At 46.7% G+C, this 23,796-nt stretch overlaps 1 protein-coding gene across 2 annotated transcripts in view; it reads left to right on the forward strand.

Annotated features, from left to right (window-relative positions):
* The window catches only part of LOC115479531 (zinc finger FYVE domain-containing protein 1-like), a 51,671-nt gene that overhangs the window by 24,324 nt on the left and 3,551 nt on the right, over window positions 1-23,796 (forward strand). For both annotated transcript variants that reach the window (XM_030217484.1, XM_030217485.1), the window contains exon 9: window positions 16,051-16,222. In XM_030217484.1, the coding sequence (XP_030073344.1) occupies window positions 16,051-16,222 (172 nt within the window). The remainder of the gene's footprint in view (window positions 1-16,050; window positions 16,223-23,796) is intronic.

Genomic DNA, 23,796 nt, shown 5'->3' on the forward strand with positions numbered 1-23,796 from the left:
AACCACACAAACCTAACAGCTGCTGCTCCACATTCGCCTTTTTAAATTCTTGCTCCATCACAAACAACTCTACAGCTGTTGTAACTGGGAGGGAAGGTGGCCCTCGAACTGGGAGGGTGGGGACACCCTCGGACACACCCTGGTACTGGGAGGGAGGACGACCCTGCAACTGGGAGGCAAGGGAGGGGATGCCCCTGCAACGCGGAGGCAGGGACAGGGCACCCTCGAACTGCGAGGGAGGGAGGGGCCCCTGCCACACGCTCTGATTCTCATACATACACTGTCACTCTCACAGGCACACTCGCACCCACTCACACTCTGTCACACACACACACACACTCTCACACATTCGCTCGCTCTCACACACACACACACACACTCCAAGGAAAACCTTGCTAGCACCCGTTTCATTTCTCAGAAACGGGCCTTTTTTACTAGTTTTCTCATAATGTAGAGGCTCTGCAGTTTACAGAGTGCCTTCCTGAGGTCAGCGGGAATCATTGACTGGTTACGAGCACTATTTGCTTTACAATGCTGTGCTTCTGCCATAATATGCTCTGTGCCTGCGGCTCACCCGGATCTAAGTTCCCGATCATGTGAAGATTGTTCCACTCTTTCTTTGGCTCCCTTGGAGTACTGTGCCTCAGGCTTTACCGTCAGGCTAGTTTACTGTTGGTCTGGTTTGGATTTAGGAGTCCAAATGAACTTCTTTCAGCTCCTATCTGGGTCACTGGAAAGACAATACAGTGGACTTCACATTTAGTACCTGAAACCTTATGCTTTGGTGGCACGGACCTTCAGTAGCTGTGGTGATCTATAGTCCTTCATTGGGCGTGGCCCTGGAGTCGTTTACCACTCTGGATTACGAGGGCGAGGTCTTTTGTTCTTTGGATGACTGTTGGGTTATACTTTTGAGTTGGTACCTGGGGTGGCTTTAGTCCCCCCTTCTTCAGACTCGATCTCTATTTAATAGCAAAATTAAGAGATATTGATTTGAGTCTGAAGAAGGGGGGACTAAAGCCACCCCAGGTACCAACTCAAAAGTATAATCCAACAGTCATCCAAGGAACAAAAGACCTCGCCCTCGTAATCCAGAGTGGTAAACGACTCCAGGGCCAGTTTCCTATCATTTTTGGTAGTTATTTGATTAATGTCTAATGTTTTTAGCATCATTTATACACACTGCGGTGGCTGTATCTAGAAGATTGTTGGGCTGTATAGAGAGAGGTGTGACCAGCAGAAGAAAGGGAGTGTTGATGCCCCTGTATAAGTCGTTGGTGAGGCCCCATCTGGAGTATTGTGTTCAGTTTTGGAGGCCGTATCTTGCTAAGGATGTAAAAAGAATCGAAGTGGTGCAAAGAAAAGCTACGAGAATGGTATGGGATTTGCGTAACAAGACGTATGAGGAGAGACTTGCTGACCTGAACATATATACCCTGGAGGAAAGGAGAAACAGGGGTGATATGATACAGACGTTCAAATATTTGAAAGGTATTAATCCGCAAACGAACCTTTTTCGGAGATACAAAGGTGGTAGAATGAGAGGACATGAAATGAGATTGAAGGGGGGCAGACTCAAGAAAAATGTCAGGAAGTATTTCTTCACGGAGAGAGTGGTGGATGCTTGGAATGCCCTCCCGCGGGAGGTGGTGGAGATGAAAACGGTAACAGAATTCAAACATGCGTGGGATAAATATAAAGGAATCCTGTTCATAAGGAATGGATCCTCAGGAGCTTAACTGAGATTGGATAGCAGAGCCGGTAGTGGGAGGCGGGGCTGGAGGTTGGGAAGCAGGGATAGTGCTGGGCAGACTTATACGGTCTGTGCCAGAGCCGGTGGTGGGAGGCGGGGATAGTGCTGGGCAGACTTATATGGTCTGTGCCAGAGCTGGTGGTTGGGAGGTGGGGCTGGTGGTTGGGAGGCGGGGATAGTGCTGAGCAGACTTATACGGTCTGTGCCCTAAAGAGCATAGGTACAAATCAAAGTAGGGTATACACAAAAAGTAGCACACATGAGTTGTCTTGTTGGGCAGACTGGATGGACCGTGCAGGTCTTTTTCTGCCATCATCTACTAAGTTACTGGGCTTTTCTATACTGTTGGTCAAGAATATGTTTGTTTTTTTATAACTTTGTACTATTATTATAATCATCATATGACTCTTTAATATGGAAATTGTACACGGCTTCAGTCAACTTCTTTGTATGGGAGGTACGGGGAGGGGAGCAGTTTTTCACAGGGTCTATGTCCTTATTAGATGGACTGTTAATTCATTTCTTTTGGAAAAGGATGGTGGAAGGGGAGAGGACTATTTTTGGTCCTATCAGGTTGGGTTGTTTTTTGTTTGTTTTTTTAATATCTGATTTTTGCTTTCAGTTTTCGAATTTTGAGTTGTGTGGATGTTTTTTTTTTCCTTTTAGTATCTTTTGGGGGGAGTTTTAATGTGGTATTGAGGCGTGTGGTTTGCCTATTATACCTTTCCTGGGTTTATTCTATGCAGGGAGTGGCCGCTGGCTGGTAAGGCACACTCCTTATATAAGGCTTTGCCATGTTTTTCTGTTGTTTCTCTTCTTCTCTTTGTCTGGAGTATATGGATAGATGCCTCCTTTTAAGCTCTCCTCCTGGAATGTGGGAGGGGGGGAGGTAACCTCCTTTATTAAGAGACAAAAGATTTTGCAGTTTCTGAACAGATATAATGTGGTTATTGCAATGTTACAGGAGGCTCATCTATCCTCGAGGGAACACCAAAAATTTTAGCGGTGGTGTGGTTGGGTTCATTAGTGGAATCTCCCACTTCTGAAAGGAAGACAGGGATTCTTATTTTGTTTAGGAAATCATTGGATGTTCAAATTCACTTGGTTCTTAGAGGGTCGGGGGTTGGTATGTTTTAGTAAAAGTATCTATAAATAAACACCCTATGGTTTTATGTAATGTCTATGCCCTAAATACATATGATAAACATTTTTTTTACTAGCTTGATAAATGTGCTTTTACCCTTTGTTAATGAGGGCTTTCTTATAGAGGGTGATTTTAACTTAGTCTATGACACCAACCTAGACAGATTACACCTGACAGGGGATCTGCAAATTCAGACTTCTAGGGGTTACTTCTGCTCTGCAATACCATCGATTTAATTGATTCCTGGCGACTGTTCCATGCGGGACAACAGGATTATACCTACCTCTCCCAGGCTCATTCCACACAGTCGAGAATTGATTATATTTTCATTTCTAGGTCTTTTTTTAAACATTTGGCTAAATCAGAGATTGGCCCATATGGAATTTCTGATCACGCAATGATCTGGATTTCACTGGATGTTGATCTGTGGAACGCATAGAGTTTTGGTGGCAGTTCCCTATTGAACTTTACTGGGATCCTTTGTTTTGCTCTTTTTTGGTGGAGAAATGGAATAGCTATAGAACCCACAATGCAGACCATATGAACTGGCCCATTCTCTTCTGGGAAGCAGCAAAGGCTGTGCTCCGGGGAGAGATTCTAGCCTACAATGCCTGTCAAAAGATAATGAGAGAGAGAGAAATTTTGCGTTTGGAGAAGCAGGTGATACAGGATAGGATAGCTCTGGGCTTCAGAAATCAGCTAGAACTAAAACAGTGCTTCTGTCCTCTCAGGTAGCTCTTAATACGTTATTATTTATTTATTTGTTACATTTGTACCCCACATTTTCCCACTTATTTGCAGGCTCAGTGTGGCTTACATGATACTGGAGAGGTGTTAATAGACTCCAGAGTAAAACAAATACCCTCTGCTGGAGACCAAAGAGTTCTTAAATCCCTTGTTTATTATAAATATCAACTCTATGTACATGGTAGTAAATATGGCAAATTACTTTCCCACCTGTTTAGGACTAGACATGGCCCTACTAGGATCCTACAGCTGGCTGATGGTATGGGGAATAAAACCAATTCTGATTTAGAAATGACATTGTTGAAACTGCTATAATTTATTGGGAATATTTAGATCGATTTACAATAGGAAAGTTATATTCCAGGGGAATTTGAAAGTTTAATCTTGAACTGAAAATTCCTTGATCAGACTCTACCATTCTGATTATCATAGAGAACTCTCATTGATACTGCACTTAGCTGACTCACTGGGATGTAGATTGGAAGGTTCCATCTGCGGAATCGGAAAGAAGTAGAGAGATCGTGGATGCTTTTCAAAGTGCTCTGCTCAGACAAATGGTGACGGAACCCACGAGGGAGGGAGCGACGCTGGATCTGGTGCTCACAAATGGGGATAGCGTGTCAAATGTCCGAGTGGGTTCCCACCTCGGCAGCAGTGACCATCAAACGGTTTGGTTTGCTATGACGGCTGAAGTGGAGGGCAGCCACTCAAAACTCAAAGTCCTGGACTTCAAGCATGCTGACTTTAGTAAAATGGTGGAATACCTAAGGAAGGAGCTGATGGGCTGGGAGGACATACAAGAAGTGGAAGGACAGTGGTCCAGGCTGAAAGAAGCTATAAATAGGGCCACAAACCTTTATGTAAGGAAAGTATATAAAAGCAAGAGAAAAAGGAAACCGATATGGTTCTCCAAGCAAGTGGCTGAGAAAATAAAGGCTAAAGAGTTGGCGTTCCAGATATACAGAAAAACTCAAGAAGAAGAACACGGGGATGAATACCGGATGAAACTAAAAGAAGCCAAGAGAGAGATACGTCTGGCGAAAGCGCAAGCGGAAGAACAAATGGCTAGAAATGTAAGGAGGGGTGACAAAAATTTCTTCAGGTATATTAGTGAAAGGAGAATGACTAAAAAGGGAATTGTGAGACTAAAAGATACTGCGAACAGCTATGTGGATAATGATGAAGAAAAGGCAAATTTGCTAAATAGATACTTTTTTTCTGTTTTCACAGAAGAAAATCCTGGAGAAGGACCGCGATTGACTGGCAAAAGTACAAATGAGAATGGAGTGGATATAGCACCGTTCACGGAAGAGAGTGTGTATAAACAACACACTTCAACAACAACAACTTCAAAATCTAAAGGTGGACAAAGCCATGGGACCGGATGGGATCCACCCCAGGATATTGAGGGAGCTCAGAGAGGTTCTGGCGGGTCCTCTTAAAGATTTGTTTAATAAATCCTTGCAGACGGTAGAGGTTCCGAGGGATTGGAGAACGGCGGATGTGGTCCCTCTTCACAAAAGTGGCGATAGGGAAGAAGCTGGAAACTACAAGCTGGTAAGCCTCACCTCAGTTATTGGAAAAGTAATGGAAGTGATGCTGAAGGAAAGGATAGTGAATTTCCTGGAAACCAATAAGTTGCAAGATCCGAGACAACATGGTTTTACCAAAGGGAAATCGTGCCAAACGAATCTCATTGAGTTCTTTGATTGGGTGACCGGAGAACTGAATCAGGGACAAGCTATAGACGTAATCTACTTAGATTTCAGCAAAGCTTTTGACACGGTTCCCCACAGGAGGCTCTTAAATAAACTGGATGGGCTGAAGATAGGACCCGAAGTGGTGAACTGGATTAGGAACTGGTTGAGAGACAGACGCCAGAGGGTGGTGGTTAATGGAATTCGCTCGGATGAGGGAAAGGTGAGTAGTGGAGTGCCTCAGGGATCGGTGCTGGGGCCAATTCTATTCAATATATTTGTGAGTGACATTGCTGAAGGGTTAGAAGGTAAAGTTTGCCTATTTGCGGATGATACTAAGATCTGTAACAGAGTGGACACCCGGGAGGGAGTGGAAAACATGAAAAAGGATCTCAGGAAGCTAGCAGAATGGGGTAAGGTTTGGCAATTAAAATTCAATGCGAAGAAATGCAAAGTGATGCACTTAGGGAGTAGAAATCCACGGGAGACGTATGTGTTAGGCGGTGAGAGTCTGATAGGTACGGACAGGGAGAGGGATCTTGGGGTGATAGTATCTGAGGATCTGAAGGCGACGAAACAGTGTGACAAGGCAGTGGCCGTAACTAGAAGGCTGCTAGGCTGTATAGAGAGAGGTGTGACCAGCAGAAGAAAAGAGGTTTTAATACCCCTGTATAAGTTGTTGGTGAGGCCCCACCTGGAGTATTGTGTTCAGTTTTGGAGGCTGTATCTTGCTAAGGATGTAAAAAGAATTGAAGCGGTGCAAAGAAAAGCTATGAGAATGGTATGGGATTTGCGTTACAAGACGTATGAGGAGAGACTTGTTGACCTGAACATGTATACCCTGGAGGAAAGGAAAAACAGGGGTGATATGATACAGAGGTTCAAATATTTGAAAGGTATTAATCCGCAAGCGAACCTTTTCCAGAGATGGGAAGGCGGTAGAGCTAGAGGACATGAAATGAGATTGAAGGGGGGCAGACTCAAGAAAAACTTCAGGAAGTATTTTTTCACGGAGAGAGTGGTGGATGCTTGGAATGCCCTCCCGCAGGAGGTGGTGGAGATGAAAATGGTAACAAAATTCAAACATGCGTGGTATAAACATAAAGGAATCCTGTTCAGAAGGAAGGGATCCTCAGGAGCTTAGCGGAGATTGGATGGCAGAGGCGGGGCTGGTGGTTGGGAGGCGGGGCTAGTGCTGGGCAGACTTATACGGTCTGTGCCCTGAAAATGACAGATACAAATCAAGGGGCTGGTGGTTGGGAGGCGGGGCTAGTGCTGTGCAGACTTATACGGTCTGTGCCCTGAAAAAGACAGATACAAATCAAGGTAAGGTATGCACAAAAAGTAGCACATATGAGTTATCTTGTTGGGCAGACTGGATGGACCGTGCAGGTCTTTTTCTGCCGTCATCTACTATGTTACTATGTAAACGTATTTTTAAACATGAAAATCTGTATGCATCCTGAGAGGAGGATGCCTTGGATGGGTCTTAATATTTGGATATGTCTCCTCCTCACAGGAAGCACTTTTGAATGCTTGTATTATCAAAGGTGAGCTGGCCTTGGCTGTTCGGGATAGTGTGCTCCGATGGGTTCAGGGCAGAATTTTATAAAATTTTGCAACAGCAGATTGGGCCGACATTGTTGAACTTATTCAACCACATGGTTGGTTCTGAGACTCTACTGGCCTCATTACAAATGACGCAAATGATAGTTTTATTGAAGTGTGGTTGAGATCCCTGCTTTCTGAACTCGTATCAGCCTATATCTTTATTAAATTTTGAGGCAAAGGTGTTTGCTTAAATAATGGCCAATCATCCTACGCTCTTTGGTGGAAAGTTCTCAGGTGGGTTTTGTTCAGAACACAACGGCCACTAAAACTTTGCATGATTTTTACCTCCTTAGAATTGGTGTAGAAGAGACATTTATCTTCTCTCTTAATAAGCTTAGATGCTGAGAAGGCCTTTAATCATATGTACTGGACATTTCTTTTCAAAGTTCTACAGGCCTATGAAATTGGAGGATTTTTTTGGATGTGGTGCATTTTCCTTAATGGGATATTTTCACAGCTGTTGGGGTTGTCCACCGGGATACACGTCCGGGTTGCTCTTCATCTTCTCTACTTTTTGCTTTGGCATTGGACCCCCTTATTAGGGATATTTTGGTGAATCCCAATATAAAGGGAGTGTTATTTAAGACATCAGAATTTAAAATCTCTGCATTTGCAGATGACCTCTTGGTTCATCTTTCTGATCCCCAACAATCACTTGAGGCACTTACGAAAATTTTTAGGGAATATGATGACTTCTCTGAATTCCAGTTGAATCTACAGAAATCCTTGATGCTGGCCTCCTAGGCGCATGTTCAGCAAGATTGGGTGGGTAATTTCCATTGAGGTGGGCCGATGGATCTTTTCATTACTGGGGTATTCTGTTATCCATGAAAACTTTGGAGTTCTATCATCTTAATATTTCTCATTTATTGGATGCTGTCATGGCGCATCCATCGAGCTGGCGCAATGTTTGTCTCTCGGGCTCCATGGGCGGATTCACCTTTTTAAGATGGTGAAGTTTCCTAGATGGCTTCATATTCTGCAAATGCTTACCCTAAAGATTCTGAAGAAGGATATTCGCAAATTTCTTAGACATATTATTTTTGTTGGGATAGTATAAAGCCAAAAGTCCCTATCCAAACGCTTTTGGGTAATTGGCAGGCTGGGGATTTGGGGCTCTTGGACCTTCATAAATATAATCAGGCATGCCTAGTCAGGCATTTGGGAGATTGGTTTTTAGAAAGAGAAGATTATACCCCCATTTGCATGGAGGCGGATTTATATGCTCCATTTTTAATTTTTTGTTGCAGGTACCTGGGTGGCCTCCCCTCTGGCCTGAGGGGCAACATTTTACTGAATTCTTTGACAGTTGTGGTGTGATCTCTTGGGCCTTTGGGAAGTCTCTCCCCACACTTCTGCGCTATTGCTTATTTGAAGGAATGGATACTTCCTCAGCGACCCTCCAGACCGGTCAAGACACTTGGGTTCTGCACTCCTACCAGCAGAGGGAGACTGAGAAACACTGAACTTTGAACATTGTATACAGTGGTGGAAATAAGTATTTGATCCCTTGCTGATTTTGTAAGTTTGCCCACTGACAAAGACATGAGCAGCCCATAATTGAAGGGTAGGTTATTGGTAACAGTGAGAGATAGCACATCACAAATTAAATCCGGAAAATCACATTGTGGAAAGTATATGAATTTATTTGCATTCTGCAGAGGGAAATAAGTATTTGATCCCCCACCAACCAGTAAGAGATCTGGCCCCTACAGACCAGGTAGATGCTCCAAATCAACTCGTTACCTGCATGACAGACAGCTGTCGGCAATGGTCACCTGTATGAAAGACACCTGTCCACAGACTCAGTGAATCAGTCAGACTCTAACCTCTACAAAATGGCCAAGAGCAAGGAGCTGTCTAAGGATGTCAGGGACAAGATCATACACCTGCACAAGGCTGGAATGGGCTACACAACCATCAGTAAGACGCTGGGCGAGAAGGAGACAACTGTTGGTGCCATAGTAAGAAAATGGAAGAAGTACAAAATGACTGTCAATCGACAAAGATCTGGGGCTCCACGCAAAATCTCACCTCGTGGGGTATCCTTGATCATGAGGAAGGTTAGAAATCAGCCTACAACTACAAGGGGGGACTTGTCAATGATCTCAAGGCAGCTGGGACCACTGTCACCACGAAAACCATTGGTAACACATTACGACATAACGGATTGCAATCCTGCAGTGCCCGCAAGGTCCCCCTGCTCCGGAAGGCACATGTGACGGCCCGTCTGAAGTTTGCCAGTGAACACCTGGATGATGCCGAGAGTGATTGGGAGAAGGTGCTGTGGTCAGATGAGACAAAAATTGAGCTCTTTGGCATGAACTCAACTCGCCGTGTTTGGAGGAAGAGAAATGCTGCCTATGACCCAAAGAACACCGTCCCCACTGTCAAGCATGGAGGTGGAAATGTTATGTTTTGGGGGTGTTTCTCTGCTAAGGGCACAGGACTACTTCACCGCATCAATGGGAGAATGGATGGGGCCATGTACCGTACAATTCTGAGTGACAACCTCCTTCCCTCCGCCAGGGCCTTAAAAATGGGTCGTGGCTGGGTCTTCCAGCACGACAATGACCCAAAACATACAGCCAAGGCAACAAAGGAGTGGCTCAGGAAGAAGCAAATTAGGGTCATGGAGTGGCCTAGCCAGTCACCAGACCTTAATCCCATTGAAAACTTATGGAGGGAGCTGAAGCTGCGAGTTGCCAAGCGACAGCCCAGAACTCTTAATGATTTAGAGATGATCTGCAAAGAGGAGTGGACCAAAATTCCTCCTGACATGTGTGCAAACCTCATCATCAACTACAGAAGACGTCTGACCACTGTGCTTGCCAACAAGGGTTTTGCCACCAAGTATTAGGTCTTGTTTGCCAGAGGGATTAAATACTTATTTCCCTCTGCAGAATGCAAATAAATTCATATACTTTCCACAATGTGATTTTCCTGATTTAATTTGTGATGTGCTATCTCTCACTGTTACCAATAACCTACCCTTCAATTATGGGCTGCTCATGTCTTTGTCAGTGGGCAAACTTACAAAATCAGCAAGGGATCAAATACTTATTTCCACCACTGTATATAACTTGTGCAGAACCCCAATTAACCAGTATTTCTCAGTCTCCAGCAGAGGGTAGGGTAGAAGTACAGCCTGTGCAGTCTTACTAGTCTGGTGAGGTCTTAAAAAAAAAAAAGTGCTTCGGGGGTGTAAGTCAAGTGGGGCCCAATCTTCCCTCTTGGGGTGTCAAACCTGCTTAGCCGGGTCCCTCCCCCTGTGCTGCTCTCTCCGGTATTGATAGCTTTGTGCCTTGGCTCCCGTGACAGGACGGGAGCCTTGAGTGCCTTTGCAATCAGCAGCTGTCAGGCTCAATTTTAGTTGTTAAAAACAAAAAAAGAACGAGGCGGCTCCATCTCAGTTTGCTGCTTTTTCTTGTGCTGTCTGGAGGAGCAGTGGTGTTATTTTTGGTGGGAGAGAGTTCTGGGAGATTTAGTGCAGGTGGCCATTTCGTCTCTCCCTCCTATTGTGCAGATGTCCGCTGCTAAGCCTCTCCGTTGCCGCGTGTGTTCGCGCCGGGGGATAGAAGCGCCGGGAGGTCAATGTCGGCTCTGCGGGGAGCCAAAGCAGGTGTCGGCAGCTCCCCCAGAGTTAACAGCGGAGGCCCCTGTGGCGTCCGCCGCTTCGGTAGCATCGGGCTCGCAGGCAGTAGCGGTGGTTCCTTCTTCGGCGGGAACGGCCGCCATTTTGAATTCTTCCCACCCTGCGGAGCCTTCTGTATTTGGTCTCCCTTCCTTAGTCAGCCTTTGGGAAATGAAGGCGTGGGGGGGTTGGTTTTCTCCCTGATTTTGTTTGGATGCTCTATCAGGCTTGGAAATTGGGACCCCCCCAGTTAGATCCTCCAGTGGGGGGAGCAGTCCACTTGTACCTAAAAGACCCCGTCTAGAGTGGGCAGATGAGGTGGAGTGTTATTCCCCTACCAGTTCTGAGGGTGCTCTCAGTGAGATTGGGGAGGCCGATCTTTTTGAATGCTCTCAGGAGCAGGATTACGTGTTCCCCGGGGAGGATCCCTCAGTGGTTCGAATATTTCATAGAGATGAGCTTGCGTAGCTTATAGATCAGGTGGCCTCTACTCTTAAGTTTGAGCAGACAGAGGTTCCCGTGGGAGAGGTGAAGCAGGTGGACCCTTTGATCAAGGGCATTCAGCATAAGGCGCGGTCCTTTCCCATGAATAAGGATCTCCGGGAAATGATTTCTCAGGAGTGGGTCTCTCCTGATGCTCTGTGTAAGGTGACTCGGGCAATGGCGAGGCTTTATCTTCTTCCCCAGGAGGATAAGGACTCCCTGAAGGCTCCCACAGTGAATGCGGTGGTTACGGCGGTCACTAAGCCTATGGCTATTCCCCAAGGGGGGCCCGGCGCCGCAGTCCCACCCGCCATCCGTTGTCAACGGTCTGCCCCCTGCATTGAAATTGCAGTCTCACCTCCGTGAAAGCAGCACTGCAGGCAGCAGAATGCCTCCCTTCGGCCCTCCTTACCTCCCTGTGTCCCGCCCTCGTCTGACGTAACTTCCGCGAGGGTGGGACACAAGGAGGGAAGGAGGTCCGAAGGGAGGCATTCTGCTGCCTGCTGCTTTCACGGAGGTGAGACTGCGATTTCATTGCAGGGGGCCTGGCCCGGTGGCAGATGGAGGGGGAGCAGTGGCTGCAGCGATCTCGGGGGAGCGGCTGCAACCTCAGGGGGGTGAAGGGGGAGCGGCGGCAACCTTGGGGGGCCAGGGCGGCAGGGGCGGGGCCCCGGGCCCAGCCCAGTCTCTCGGTGGCCCTGACCTGATGTAGTCTGTTTTCTGCGGGGAGTCAAATTGATTCATCCTCCTTGGCGTCAGTTGGTTCCCCCGTGGAACTTGAATCTTTTTTTGGACGCTTTGGTCTGACCTCTGTTTGAACCTTTGGAGTCGGCTACTTGCAAGGATCTTTCCCTGAAAGCAGTGTTTTTGGTGGCCATTACGTTGCACGGAGGGTTTTGGAGCTTCATGCTTTGTCTTGTAGGGCTCCTTTCTTGTCTTTTTCCAAAGAAAAGGTTTCTTTAAGGCCAGTGCCATCTTTTTTGCCTAAGGTGGCTTCCGATTTTCATGTGAATCAGACAATTTCTCTGCCAGTTCTAGGGGATAAGGCAGGGGATTCAGAGCAGCGTTGTTTGGCTAAACTAGATGTTCGGCGGGTATTACGTTTTTACCTGAAGAGAACTCAGGAGTTCCGGGCCTCGGATCAGTTGTTTGTTCTCCATGGCGGAGCTAAGAAGGGTGCAGCTGCTTCCAAGGCAACTATAGCCCAGTGGTTGGAGGAGGCAATTGCATCTGCCTATTTACTGAAGGGCCGTGAGGTGCCTCTGGCTTTTATGGCTCACTCCACTAGGGGAGTGGCTTCCTCCTGGGCGAAAAATAGTATGATCCCTCTGCAGGATATTTGTCGGGCGGTGGTTTGGTCTTCCTTATATTCCTTTGTGAAGCATTATAGGATTGACGTTCATGCAAAGGAAGAGGCGAGTTTTGGTGCAGCAGTTTTGATCTCTGGCCTTCGGGGGTCCCACCCATAGATGTTTACTGCTTTGGTACGACCCAAGCATCTTGACCGGTCTGGAGGGTCGCTGAGGAAGGTGAAATTAGGTCTTACCTGCTAATTTTCTTTCCTCTAGACCCTCCAGACCAGTCAAGAACCCGCCCTGTATATAGGTAAGGCCATGAGGTGTTCAGTTTCTTTTCTTCTTTGAGCCTGGTTGTTTTTTGCTGCAGCTGAGGATTATCGGTTAGGTTTATTCAGGCTACAGTTGCCAAGGTGCTGATTCTGGTACGAGTCTGGTACAGGTTTGGTTGCGCTTTGTGGCCAGCCTGTGGAAGCACAAACATTCTTGGTTTTGAGTTGCCACGTACAGGGTTCTGTGAGGTTGTTTGGTTTTTCTTCTCTGCTTTGTTATTGATATACTAGCTAGTTGGGGCTCTGCACAGGTTATAGATACAGTGTTGAAAGTTCAGTGTTTACCTCTGCTGGTAGGAGTGCATAACCCAAGCGTCTTGACCGGTCTGGAGGGTCTAGAGGAAAGAAAATTAGCAGGTAAGACCTAATTTCATCTTTCTCCCTGGAATTGAGAATGGGACCTTATGACGTTGGGAAGGTTTGGGAATTTTGCATTTGGAGCATGTTCTACATCCGACTGGTGTTTTTTTTTTTTTACAGCTTTTGGTATTGGGGGATGAATCTTTAGCTCAAATGACTGGCATCTTTGCTTACCATCAACTCTTGATGTCGCGGCTCTGTTTGCTTGTCATAGTTGTAGTTTAGTCTCTTTTTGATCTACAAGCCAAGGACTGCCTGTGAAGAAACAGTGTGTTTTAAGCCTGTAAAATGTATTGGATATTTTCCTTCCTTAATTATGGCCTGAAGTGTATTTCTCCTATTTGGCCATCAGGTGATGGTTCTTTCCTGTGAAGTTGTTACAGAAAACTGAATGTTCTTTTCTTTAGTTTAACATAAACGGGAAGTAAGAAGCAGTTTATTTGTGAAATCTTGTTGACTGGGATCTGATTAGCCCAGAAGCTCATTTCCTTTAGAGTGTTCTGGTTTTGCCTCCAGTCTTAGCCAGGGAGAAAAGAGAGACAGATCTCTTTGCTGAGGCTCAGTGAATTATATGTCCTGATCTTCCCAGGTACTTTTTAGAAAGTAAACAAATGTCTAGTTATTGTTATAATTGATCCGTATTTCAGTTACCTGTTATTGTTTGCTGATTGCACATTTTTTGTTCATTGTCCAATATATTTTTAAGACAATAAATAATTGTTTATTGCCTCTGCCTGTCTGTGCTGATAAAGAATCCTGGTGATTTGTGTGCTGGGTCTGTGAGTGCTTTCTGGGAACTGTGGGACCACTGAGAGTGTGACCCCAGTAACCTAGAAATCTCTGGGGATAATTTGAGAGCAGGAGACTTGCCCAGAGGCAGTTGTGACCCAGTAGGTGGGAGGAGGGTGCTAGTGTAGAGCACAAGCGGCAGGTGCAGGTGGACCTGAGCTGTGCTGGGGATAGACCCTCTAAGTGGCCACGCGGTAACCCCTGGCGGGTGGCTAGGAATTTCGTGACACCACCTTTTTGGTTTCAGGAATACATAACGCAATCTTGATGTACTCTCTCTTGAAAAATACACCACGTTTGGCAGACAGCTAGGGGGTGGCCCTCATAGGTCACCAACTTCCCTGGATATTACTAAATTGATTGCCTGGATTCCAACCTTGACCATAGTGGCAGATATAATGTATCATGCATATAGTACACAAATTCAGTTATTTAGCATGGGGGGGTACTGGTTCACCAGTTTGACAGAGGTACACTCTCCACCATAACTCTTTTTTTCATGCTTTTTGGGAATGTTCTAGGGTTCGACAATTTTGGACTCAGGTTTGTTATTTGGAACATATTCTGGGGTTGCCCATACCACTTTCTGCCACTGGCTTGTTGTTGGATAAATGTGAATTGTTTATATTGCAGAGCAGGGGTGGCCGTGCCCTCATTCGCAAGGCAGCATTGTTAGGTAAGAAATCAGTCCTGAAGGTTTGATCCATCTCGGATTCTCCTTCTTTTTGGATACCAAGATGATGGAGAGACAAATGGTTGGGCCGTCTTAAGAGAAAGAAACTGTTTTTGTCAGTTTGGGACCTCTATATTTCTTCCCTTCCTTCTAGGGCTCAGAGTTTTATTTTAAACATGTTATAACTCCATGGTGGGCATGAGGCTTATGTTAAGAGGCATTCTTGACTGGAGGAGGACTATATGAGTCAAGGTCCTTCATTCTGTTTGTCTTGTTGGGACATTTCATGCCTCGCATTGCAGTGGCGTAGCCAAGGGTGGGCCCAGGCCCACCCAGTAGCAGCACACCTATGATGTGGCTGGCAGGGATCCCCCAAGCCCCACCAGCCAAAAACTCCCAACAACTGTCCCTCCTGCATACCTTGTAAATAGCAGATCTTTGCCTGCATTGAGCAGCAACTGAAGCATACTGCTTGCACCAGCCCCACTGCCTTCCCTCTGATGTATTCCCGCCTATGCGGAAACAGGAAGTTGCATCAGAGGGAAGGCTGTGGGGCCAGCATGAGCAGTGTGTATTAGTTGCTGCTCCTTGCTGGTGAAAATCTGCTATTTGAAAGGTATGTAGGGGGGGGGGGATGTTTGAGAGACCATATGGCATGCAGGCGAGAGAGGGAGAGAACATATCACCTGTGGGACAAATGGAGTTCTTCTGCCCACCCATCTTGGACCCAGGCCCACCCAAAATTGGGTGTCTGGCTACGCCCCTGTCGCATTGTATTGTTGTTTTGTCGTATGCTTGGTACTTTGTTATCTTTGAGGAAATTTAATAAACAAAAATATTAAATAAATAAAAGTATTTCCATGTAAATTCATTGAGTGTTCCCTAGTCTTTGTACTTTTTGAAAGAGTGAAAAATTGATTCACTTTTACCCATTGTACACCACTTAGTGTGGAATATCTGCCTGGGAGACCCCCCCCCCCCCCCCCCCATAATCTCCCTAATTCTATAGACTTGTGCGCCCAGCTTTACTCTTAGTGCCTAGAGTTGTACCAGGCACTAACCAGCAATATTCAGCAGAGATAACTGGTTATCTCCCGCTGAATATTAACAGACAGCGAAATGCTGTTTAACTGGTCAGTGGCCGTGTCTGGCCGGTTTAAACAGCTGTGAATATTGGGGGGGAGGGGTTGCACTTAGTTCACATCATCCCAGCGCCTAACTTTCAGCAACCTTTTAAGAATTACCCCAATGAGTGCCAGGTTACCCAGTTCCAGGAGGGAGACTTTGGCCAGTCCTGGTTTTGAAATTACATCCCCAGTGCATTGTGGTATTTATAGTTCCAGATTCTATCTGCTGAAATCAGTGTTGCGGGTCCCATAATGCATCAGGAAATCCAGGACTAGCTAAAAAAATCTCCCTCCTAGAACTGCTAGTTTAGCAGCTGTGATGTAATAGTTTCTCATTGTTAGCTTTCTGACCTTTCAGCCCTGCCCGATCTGCATTTCTCCCTCATGCATGTTGTTCTCTTGCAGACCTGCTTTGACTGCAAGAAGGTCTTTGACCCTGAGGAGCGGAAGCACCATTGTCGTGCCTGTGGTGAAGGATTTTGCTATGGCTGTTCCAACCAGGTGATGCCAGTGCCAGAGAGGGGCTGGGGAGCAAGCCCAGTGCGTGTCTGCAAGGCCTGCTACCGTGCAGGCAGGGGTAAGATTGTTCTGTAGTCCCCAGGGTAACAGTAAAATATTCACAGTTTCTTATACAATCCAAACAATAACAATACCCACTGTATCTCAAGCAACCAGGAAGTTTAAAAAGCAGTGCTTTTTTTGTAGAAAAAAAGGTGCCGGTACTCATTATGGGTAGGGTCACCACATATGGCTCCACCCCTATGATAGGCACACTCACATTAGCCACACCCCTTATACCAGCCATGGCGCATATAAACAGACATCATTATCATACTAGTATAGGGGAAAAAAATGTGATTTTTTTTTTCATTATAAATAATTTCTGTAAGCTGTTATAGCTCCAGTATACCCAGTTCAAAATAAGACAGCAGATGTAAATTCTCAAATTTGACATATTCCAAACACTAACATGAAAATAAAATTATTTTTTCTACCTTTGTTGTCTGGTGACTTTGTTTTTCTATTCATATTGGTCCCAGTCTCTGATTCTGCTGCTCTCTATCTGTTCTCTTAACTCCATTTCCAGGGCTTCCTTTCCATTTATTTCTTTACTTTCCTCCTCTTTTCTTAATTTTTTGCCATACATCCATAAGTAAAAGCTGGGTCCTCCTCCGTGGAATTGACTAGAGGAGGTATAACGTGGAACCAGCTTTTGCCTATTTTCTCCATCCATGTGCAGTTTTTCTCCTCTCTTCCCTTTCCCTCATCTCCATCCATGTGCATCTTCTTCTTTTTTCTTTCCTGCCCTCCATCCATGTCCAGCACTTCTCTCTCCACCCCTCCATCCATGTCCAGCATTTCTCCTCTCTCTTCCCTCCCCTCTATCCATATAAAGCAATAATTCTTTCTCCCCTCTCCTCCATCTAAGTCCAGCATTTCTCCTCTCTCCCCACCAACCCCTCCATCCATGCATGTCTAGCAATTCTCCTCTATCTCCTGCTCTCCTGTCCACCCTCCAGCATTTCTCCTCTCTCTCCTTCCCTCCCCTCCATCCATGTCCAGTATGTCTCCTCTCTCCCCTCCCTCCCCTCCCATCTATGTCCACCGATTCTCCTCTCTCCCCTGCCCTCCCCTCCCATCCATGTCCAGCGATTCTCCTCTCTCCTCTCCTCCCATCCACGTCCAGCGATTTTCCTCTCTCCCTTGCCCTCCCCTCCCATCCATGTCCAGCGATTTCCCTCTCTTCCCTGCCTTCCTGCTCCCTTCCGTTCGTGCACCCCGTGCTCCCTGAGTTGAAATCTTTTGTTTACCCGAAGTCGTGGTGAACCGGCAGTGAAAGCAGCAGGCAGGCTCGTCTCCTCGTCGCTTCTCTTCCCTCTCAGCGTGTCCCGCCCTCGCAGAAAGGAAATTACATCAGAGGAAGGCAGGATGCGCTGAGAGGGAAGGGAAGTGACAAGAAGACGAGCTTGCCTGCTGCTTTCACTGCCAGTTCGCCGCGACTTCGGGTAAACAAAAGATTTAAACTCAGGGAGCACAGAGCACGAACAGAAGGGAGTGGGCAGGTGAGCCAGACGTCAGAAAAAAAGCACTGTTAAAAAGTCTCGTCACCAGATATTAACAGTCTTCAGAAGCTTCTTAAAGTGTCCTGCATTAGTAACATAGTAGATGACGGCAGAAAAAGACCTGCATGGTCCATCCAGTCTTCCCAACAAGATAAACTCATATGTGCTACTTTTTGTGTATACCTTACCTTGATTTGTACCTGTCCTTTTCAGGGCACAGACCGTGTAAGTCTGCCCAGCACTATCCCCGCCTCCCAACCACCAGCCCCGCCTCCCACCACCGGCTCTGGCACTGACCGTATAAGTCTGCCCAGCACTATCCCCGCCTCTCGCCACCGGCTGTGCCACCCAATCTCGGCTAAGCTCCTTAGGATCTATTCCTTCTGAACAGGATTCCTTTATGTTTATCCCATACGTGCTTGAATTCTGTTACCGTTTTCATTTCCACCACCTCCCGCGGGAGGGCATTCCAAGCATCCACTACTCTCTCCGTGAAAAAATACTTCCTGACATTTTTCTTGAGTCTGCCCCCCTTCAATCTCATTTCATGTCCTCTCGTTCTACCTCCTTCGCATCTCCGGAAAAGGTTCGTTTGCGGATTAATACTTTTCAAATATTTGAATGTCTGTATCATATCACCCCTGTTTCTCCTTTCTTCCAGAGTATACATATTCAGGTCATCAAGTCTCTCCTCATACGTCTTGTAACACAAATCCCTTACCATTCTCGTAGCTTTGCTTTGCACCGCTTCAATTCTTTTTACATCCTTCGCAAGGTACGGCCTCCAAAACTGAACACAATACTCCAGGTGGGGCCTCACCAACGACTTATACAGGGGCATCAACACCCCCTTTCTTCTGCTGGTCACACCTCTCTCTATACAGCCTAACAACCTTCTAGCTCATCCCATGGCTTTTCCTACCATCTCTATGCTGATGACTCCCAAATCTACTACCCCTGATATCTCACCTTGCATCCAAACCAAAGTTTCAGCGTGCTTGTCTGACATTGCTGTCTGGATGTCTCAACGCCACCTGAAATTAAATATGACCAAAACCGAGCTTCTCATTTTCCCCCCCAAACCCACCTCCCTATTCCCCCTGTTTTCTATTTCTGTTGATGGCTCTCTCATTCTCCCTGTCTCCTCAGCTCGAAACCTTGGGGTCATCTTTGACTCTTCTCTCTCCTTCTCTGCTTATATCCAGCAGATTGCCAAGACCTGTCGTTTCTTTCTTTACAACATCCGTAAAATCCGCCCCTTTCTTTCCGAGCACTCTACCAAAACCCTCATCCACACCCTTGTCACCTCTCGTTTAGACTACTGCAATCTGCTTCTTGCTGGCCTCCCACTTAGTCACCTCTCCCCTCTCCAGTCGGTTCAAAACTCTGCTGCCCGTCTCATCTTCCGCCAGGGTCGCTTTACTCATACTACCCCTCTCCTCAAGACCCTTCACTGGCTCCCTATCCGTTTTCGCATCCTGTTCAAACTTCTTCTACTAACCTATAAATGTACTCACTCTGCTGCTCCCCAGTATCTCTCCACACTCGTCCATCCCTACACCCCTTCCCGTGCACTCCGCTCCATGGATAAATCCTTCTTATCTGTTCCCTTCTCCACTACTGCCAACTCCAGACTTCGCGCCTTTTGTCTCGCTGCACCCTACGCCTGGAATAAACTTCCTGAGCCCCTACGTCTTGCCCCATCCTTGGCCACCTTTAAATCTAGACTGAAAGCCCACCTCTTTAACATTGCTTTTGACTCGTAACCACTTGTAACCACTCGCCTCCACCTACCCTCCTCTCTTCCTTCCCGTTCACATTAATTGATTTGATTTGCTTACTTTATTTATTTTTTGTCTATTAGATTGTAAGCTCTTTGAGCAGGGACTGTCTTTCTTCTATGTTTGTGCAGCGCTGCGTATGCTTTGTAGCGCTATAGAAATGCTAAATAGTAGTAGTAGTAGTGGCCACCGCCTTGTCTCTTCGCCTTCAGATCCTCAGATACTATCACCCCAAGATCCCTCTCCCCATCCGTTCCTATCAGACTCTCCCCGCCTAACACATACGTCTCCCGAGGATTTCTATTCCCTAAGTGAATCACTTTGCATTTCTTCGCGTTGAATTTTAATTGCCAAACCTTAGACCATTCTTCTAGCTTCCTCAGATCCTTTTTCATGTTTTCCACTCCCTCCCGGGTGTCCACTCTATTACAGATCTTAGTATCATACGCATATAGGCAAACTTTACCTTCTAACCCTTCGGCAATGTCACTCACAAATATATTGAACAGAATCGGTCCCAGCACCGATCCTTGAGGTACACCACTACTCATCTTTCCCTCCAAGCGAATTCCATTCACCACCACCCTCTGGCTTCTGTCCGTCAACCAGTTCCTAATCCAGTTCACCACTTCGGGTCCTATCTTCAGCCCATCCAGTTTATTTAAGAGCCTCCTGTGGGGAACCGTGTCAAAAGCTTTGCTGAAATGTAAGTAGATTACATCCATAGCTCGTCCCTGATTCAATTCTCCTGTCACCCAATCAAAGAATTCAATGAGATTCGTTTGGCACGATTTCCCTTTGGTAAAACCATGTTGTCTCGGATCTTGCAACTTATTAGTACAGTAACGTAGATAGCCAGGCAGGGCATTTCACAATGCAGGACCTGCAACCAAAAAGGCTACTCGTGTACAAGCATAGTGCATGTTTATCAATGAGTCAGTTGCCAGTTTTTTTTGTAAAGTCAGATCTCAACCCCCTTGCAGAGGCAGACAGCTTAATCACATATCAAAAGTACCATGCAATTTGCCATACACAACCTGATGGAGAAAATACAAGATCTTAAAATGAATCCTATGTTGCACAGGCAGCCAGCCAATGGAGATGCTTCAAAGCAGGAGTAATATGCTCACATCACAAGAACCCCCTAATGACCCTCAGTGTAGTATTCTGCGCCATCTGCAGTGTTTTAGTTTTCACAACTGACATCCTGAGATACAAAGAATTACAATAATCTAACCTCGATATCACCATACTTTGTACAACAGTGCGAACATCAGAAAAGGACAGCATAGGCTTCAGGGAACGATAGGGGTTGAGACTGGAGTGGACAGAGCAGCGCAAACAACTACTCAAATCTAGACACTCTTCGCCCCCCACACCCAGGGGCCCACCCAATTTGGGCTCAGGCCCACACAGCAGCGGCAGATGTGGTATCTGGCAGGGATCTCGAAGCCTGGCCAGCTGAAGATCGCTGGGAACCCAGGACTACCTGAATACTGTGGCAGCAGCCGTACTCCCAGCCACCAACACCTGACTCCCCCCCCCCCCCCACACACACACACACACACAGTGCATGTTCAGATGTTCAGTTCTTGCTCATTGTCACTTCATGTGTGAAAACTGAGCATGTGTGGAGGGGGGAGGGGGTTGCCAGCTGGGAGTGTTGCCACTAACTGCCACAGTGTTCAGATGGCCCTGGGGTTCCATCGAAGCAGGTCGTCAACTGGTGAGGCTTAGGAATCCACAAAGTATTAATTTTTAACATTTGGTGGGTGGGGAAGTGGGCAAAGGAAATAGTGGCCCACCCATTCCACCCTGGGCCTACCCAGAAATTGCCTTCTGGCATTTGCCACTGCCACACACCCCCTACCTTTCAAATCGTGCAGGAAAAAGGAGGTGAGGGGTCAAGGCTAGAGCAGAGAGTAGCTACAGGGCTTCCTAATCCAACCCCTCCCCTCCTGTCATTCCCTTGCGTTTTATGAGGGGAAGAAGAGAATGGATTAGAGCTGGAAAGAGGAGAGAAAGCAGCAGAGATTAGTCTGCTAGGGAGAAAGAATTAAGCAAGAATATTGAAAACTAGTGCCACAAAGCCCGTTTCGCTAAAAATGAAACGGGCCCTAGGAAGGCTGTCGTCTAAGTGATTTCTCCTCTCTCCCATGCCCTCCCCTCCATGTCCAGCGATTCTTCCCTCCCCTCCCATCTCCTCCTTATCCCAGGATTCTGGCCTCCCCTCCATGTCCAGCGATTCTCCTCTGCCCTGCCCTCCCATCCGTGTCCCACGATTCTCCCCTCAGCTCCCATCCCCTCCCATGTCCAGCAATTTTCCTCTGCCCTCTCATCCGTGTCCCGCGATTCTCTCCTCTCCTCTCCTCCCATCCTATCCATGACCATCAATTCTCCTCTCCTCTGCCCTGCCCTCCCCTCAGTGTCACACTATTCTGCCCTCCCCTTCATGTCCAGCGATTTTCCTGTGCCCTGCCCTCCCATTCGGGTCTCGCGATTCTCCTCTCCCCTCCCCTCCATGTTCCGTGATTTTGGCCTCCCCTCCATGTCCAGTCATTCTCCTCTGCCCTGCCCTCCTCTCCCATCCGTGCCCCGCGATTGCTTCTGCCCTGCTCTCCCATCCCATCTATGTGCAGTGATTTCTCTCCCCCCCCCCCCCCCCATGGCCAGTGACTCTGTCCTTCCTGCCGCCCTGCCTGTAAGCCGTCCATCTTACCTCAGGTCCGAGCAGTGGCAGGCAGGCTGGGCTCGCGTCGCCTCCAGCAATTCCTTGCCTTCCCTCTCAGTGTCCCGCCCTCCTCTGACCTCATTTCGTCTCTACGCGAGGGCGGGATAGTGAGAGGGAAGGGAACGCTGGAGGCGAGCTGACGTCAGCAACATGTTACAAACCCAGACAGCCAGAGAACCTGAGGTACAAATTATTATATAGATGTTAGAGATCAAACTGGCAGGACAGATAGGAGAATTGATTAAGCACTCACAAGGGAAGATGAGCAAGGATACCTGTATAAAGCCGGAAAAATTAAGTGAATGCAGGAGGCAAAGAGAAAGAGTTGGATAAAGAGGTGGCAGACAATGCAAGGGAAAGGGGTGAGGCGAGAGTGCTGGAAGATGGAGAAGGGGTGATGATACCCAGAAGGAAGTAGGAGGGGGAAGAGAGTGCAGTGTGCTGCAGGTAGAAAAAGCGATGGTCAAAGCCAGAAGGATGCTTGGGTGCATAAAGAGAGGCATGACCAGCAGGAAAAAGGAAGTAATAGTGCCGTTGTATAAGTCTCTGGGGAGGCCCCATTTGGAGTACTGGGTGCAGTTCTGGAGACCTCACCTACAGATAGATATAAACAAGATGGAGTCGGTCCAGAGGGCGGCTACAAAATTAGTAAGCGGTCTTGAACGCAAAAATTATAGGAACAGGCTTATGAACCTCAACATGTATATGCTGAAAGAGAGGAGGGAGAGAGGAGACATGATAGAGACGTTTAAATATCTCGGGCATTTATGTACAAGAAGAGAGCCTTTTTCAACTGAAGGAGAGCTCTGGAATGAGGGGCCATATGATGAAGTTAAGAGGGAATAGGCTAAGGAAGTACTATTTACTACTACTACTACTACTACTTAACATTTCTAGAGCGCTACTAGGGTTACGCAGTGCTGTACAAATTAATAACTAAGGACGGTCCCTGCTCAGAAGAGCTTACAATCTAAAGGACGAAATGTCAAGTTGGGGTAGTCTAAATTTCCTGAGTAGAAAAGTGTGGTGGAGGTGTGGAATGGCCTCCCGGTGGAGGTTGTGGAGTTGAGGACTGTTTCAGAATTTAAAAAGGCATGGGATAAGCATGTGGGATCGCTTAGGAAGAGGAAGAGTTAGGGGTTATGGAGGATGGGAAGACTGGATGGGTCACATGGCCTTTATCTGCCATCATGTTTCTATGTTTTTAGATTGCAGGAGAAGAGAGGGCAAGAGGCAGGTAGGAATCAGAGAGTGCAGGAGGAAGGGCTAGGGGGTGAGAAAGCAACAGGAATGAATGGAGAAGAGAGAGAATACAGAAAGTGAGGGAGGAGAGAGTTTAGGAGCAAGCTGGAAAAGAGAGAAATTGGAAGAGCAGAAGGAAGAAGATAGGCAGCACAAAAGAGTAAAGAAAAGAGAGGGGAAAAAAAAGGAAGACAGGCATTTGAAACATAAAAGAAAAAAAGAAAGAGGGACACTGAAGGAGAAAATGAAGAAGAAATGAGAAAAGCCAGAAACAACAAAGGCTGAGAGTGAATCTAAATGAACTAACGAATGTAAAAGATCTGAAGATCAATTC

This window comes from Microcaecilia unicolor, chromosome 11 (assembly GCF_901765095.1).
Source record: "Microcaecilia unicolor chromosome 11, aMicUni1.1, whole genome shotgun sequence".
Classification (NCBI taxonomy): domain Eukaryota; kingdom Metazoa; phylum Chordata; class Amphibia; order Gymnophiona; family Siphonopidae; genus Microcaecilia; species Microcaecilia unicolor.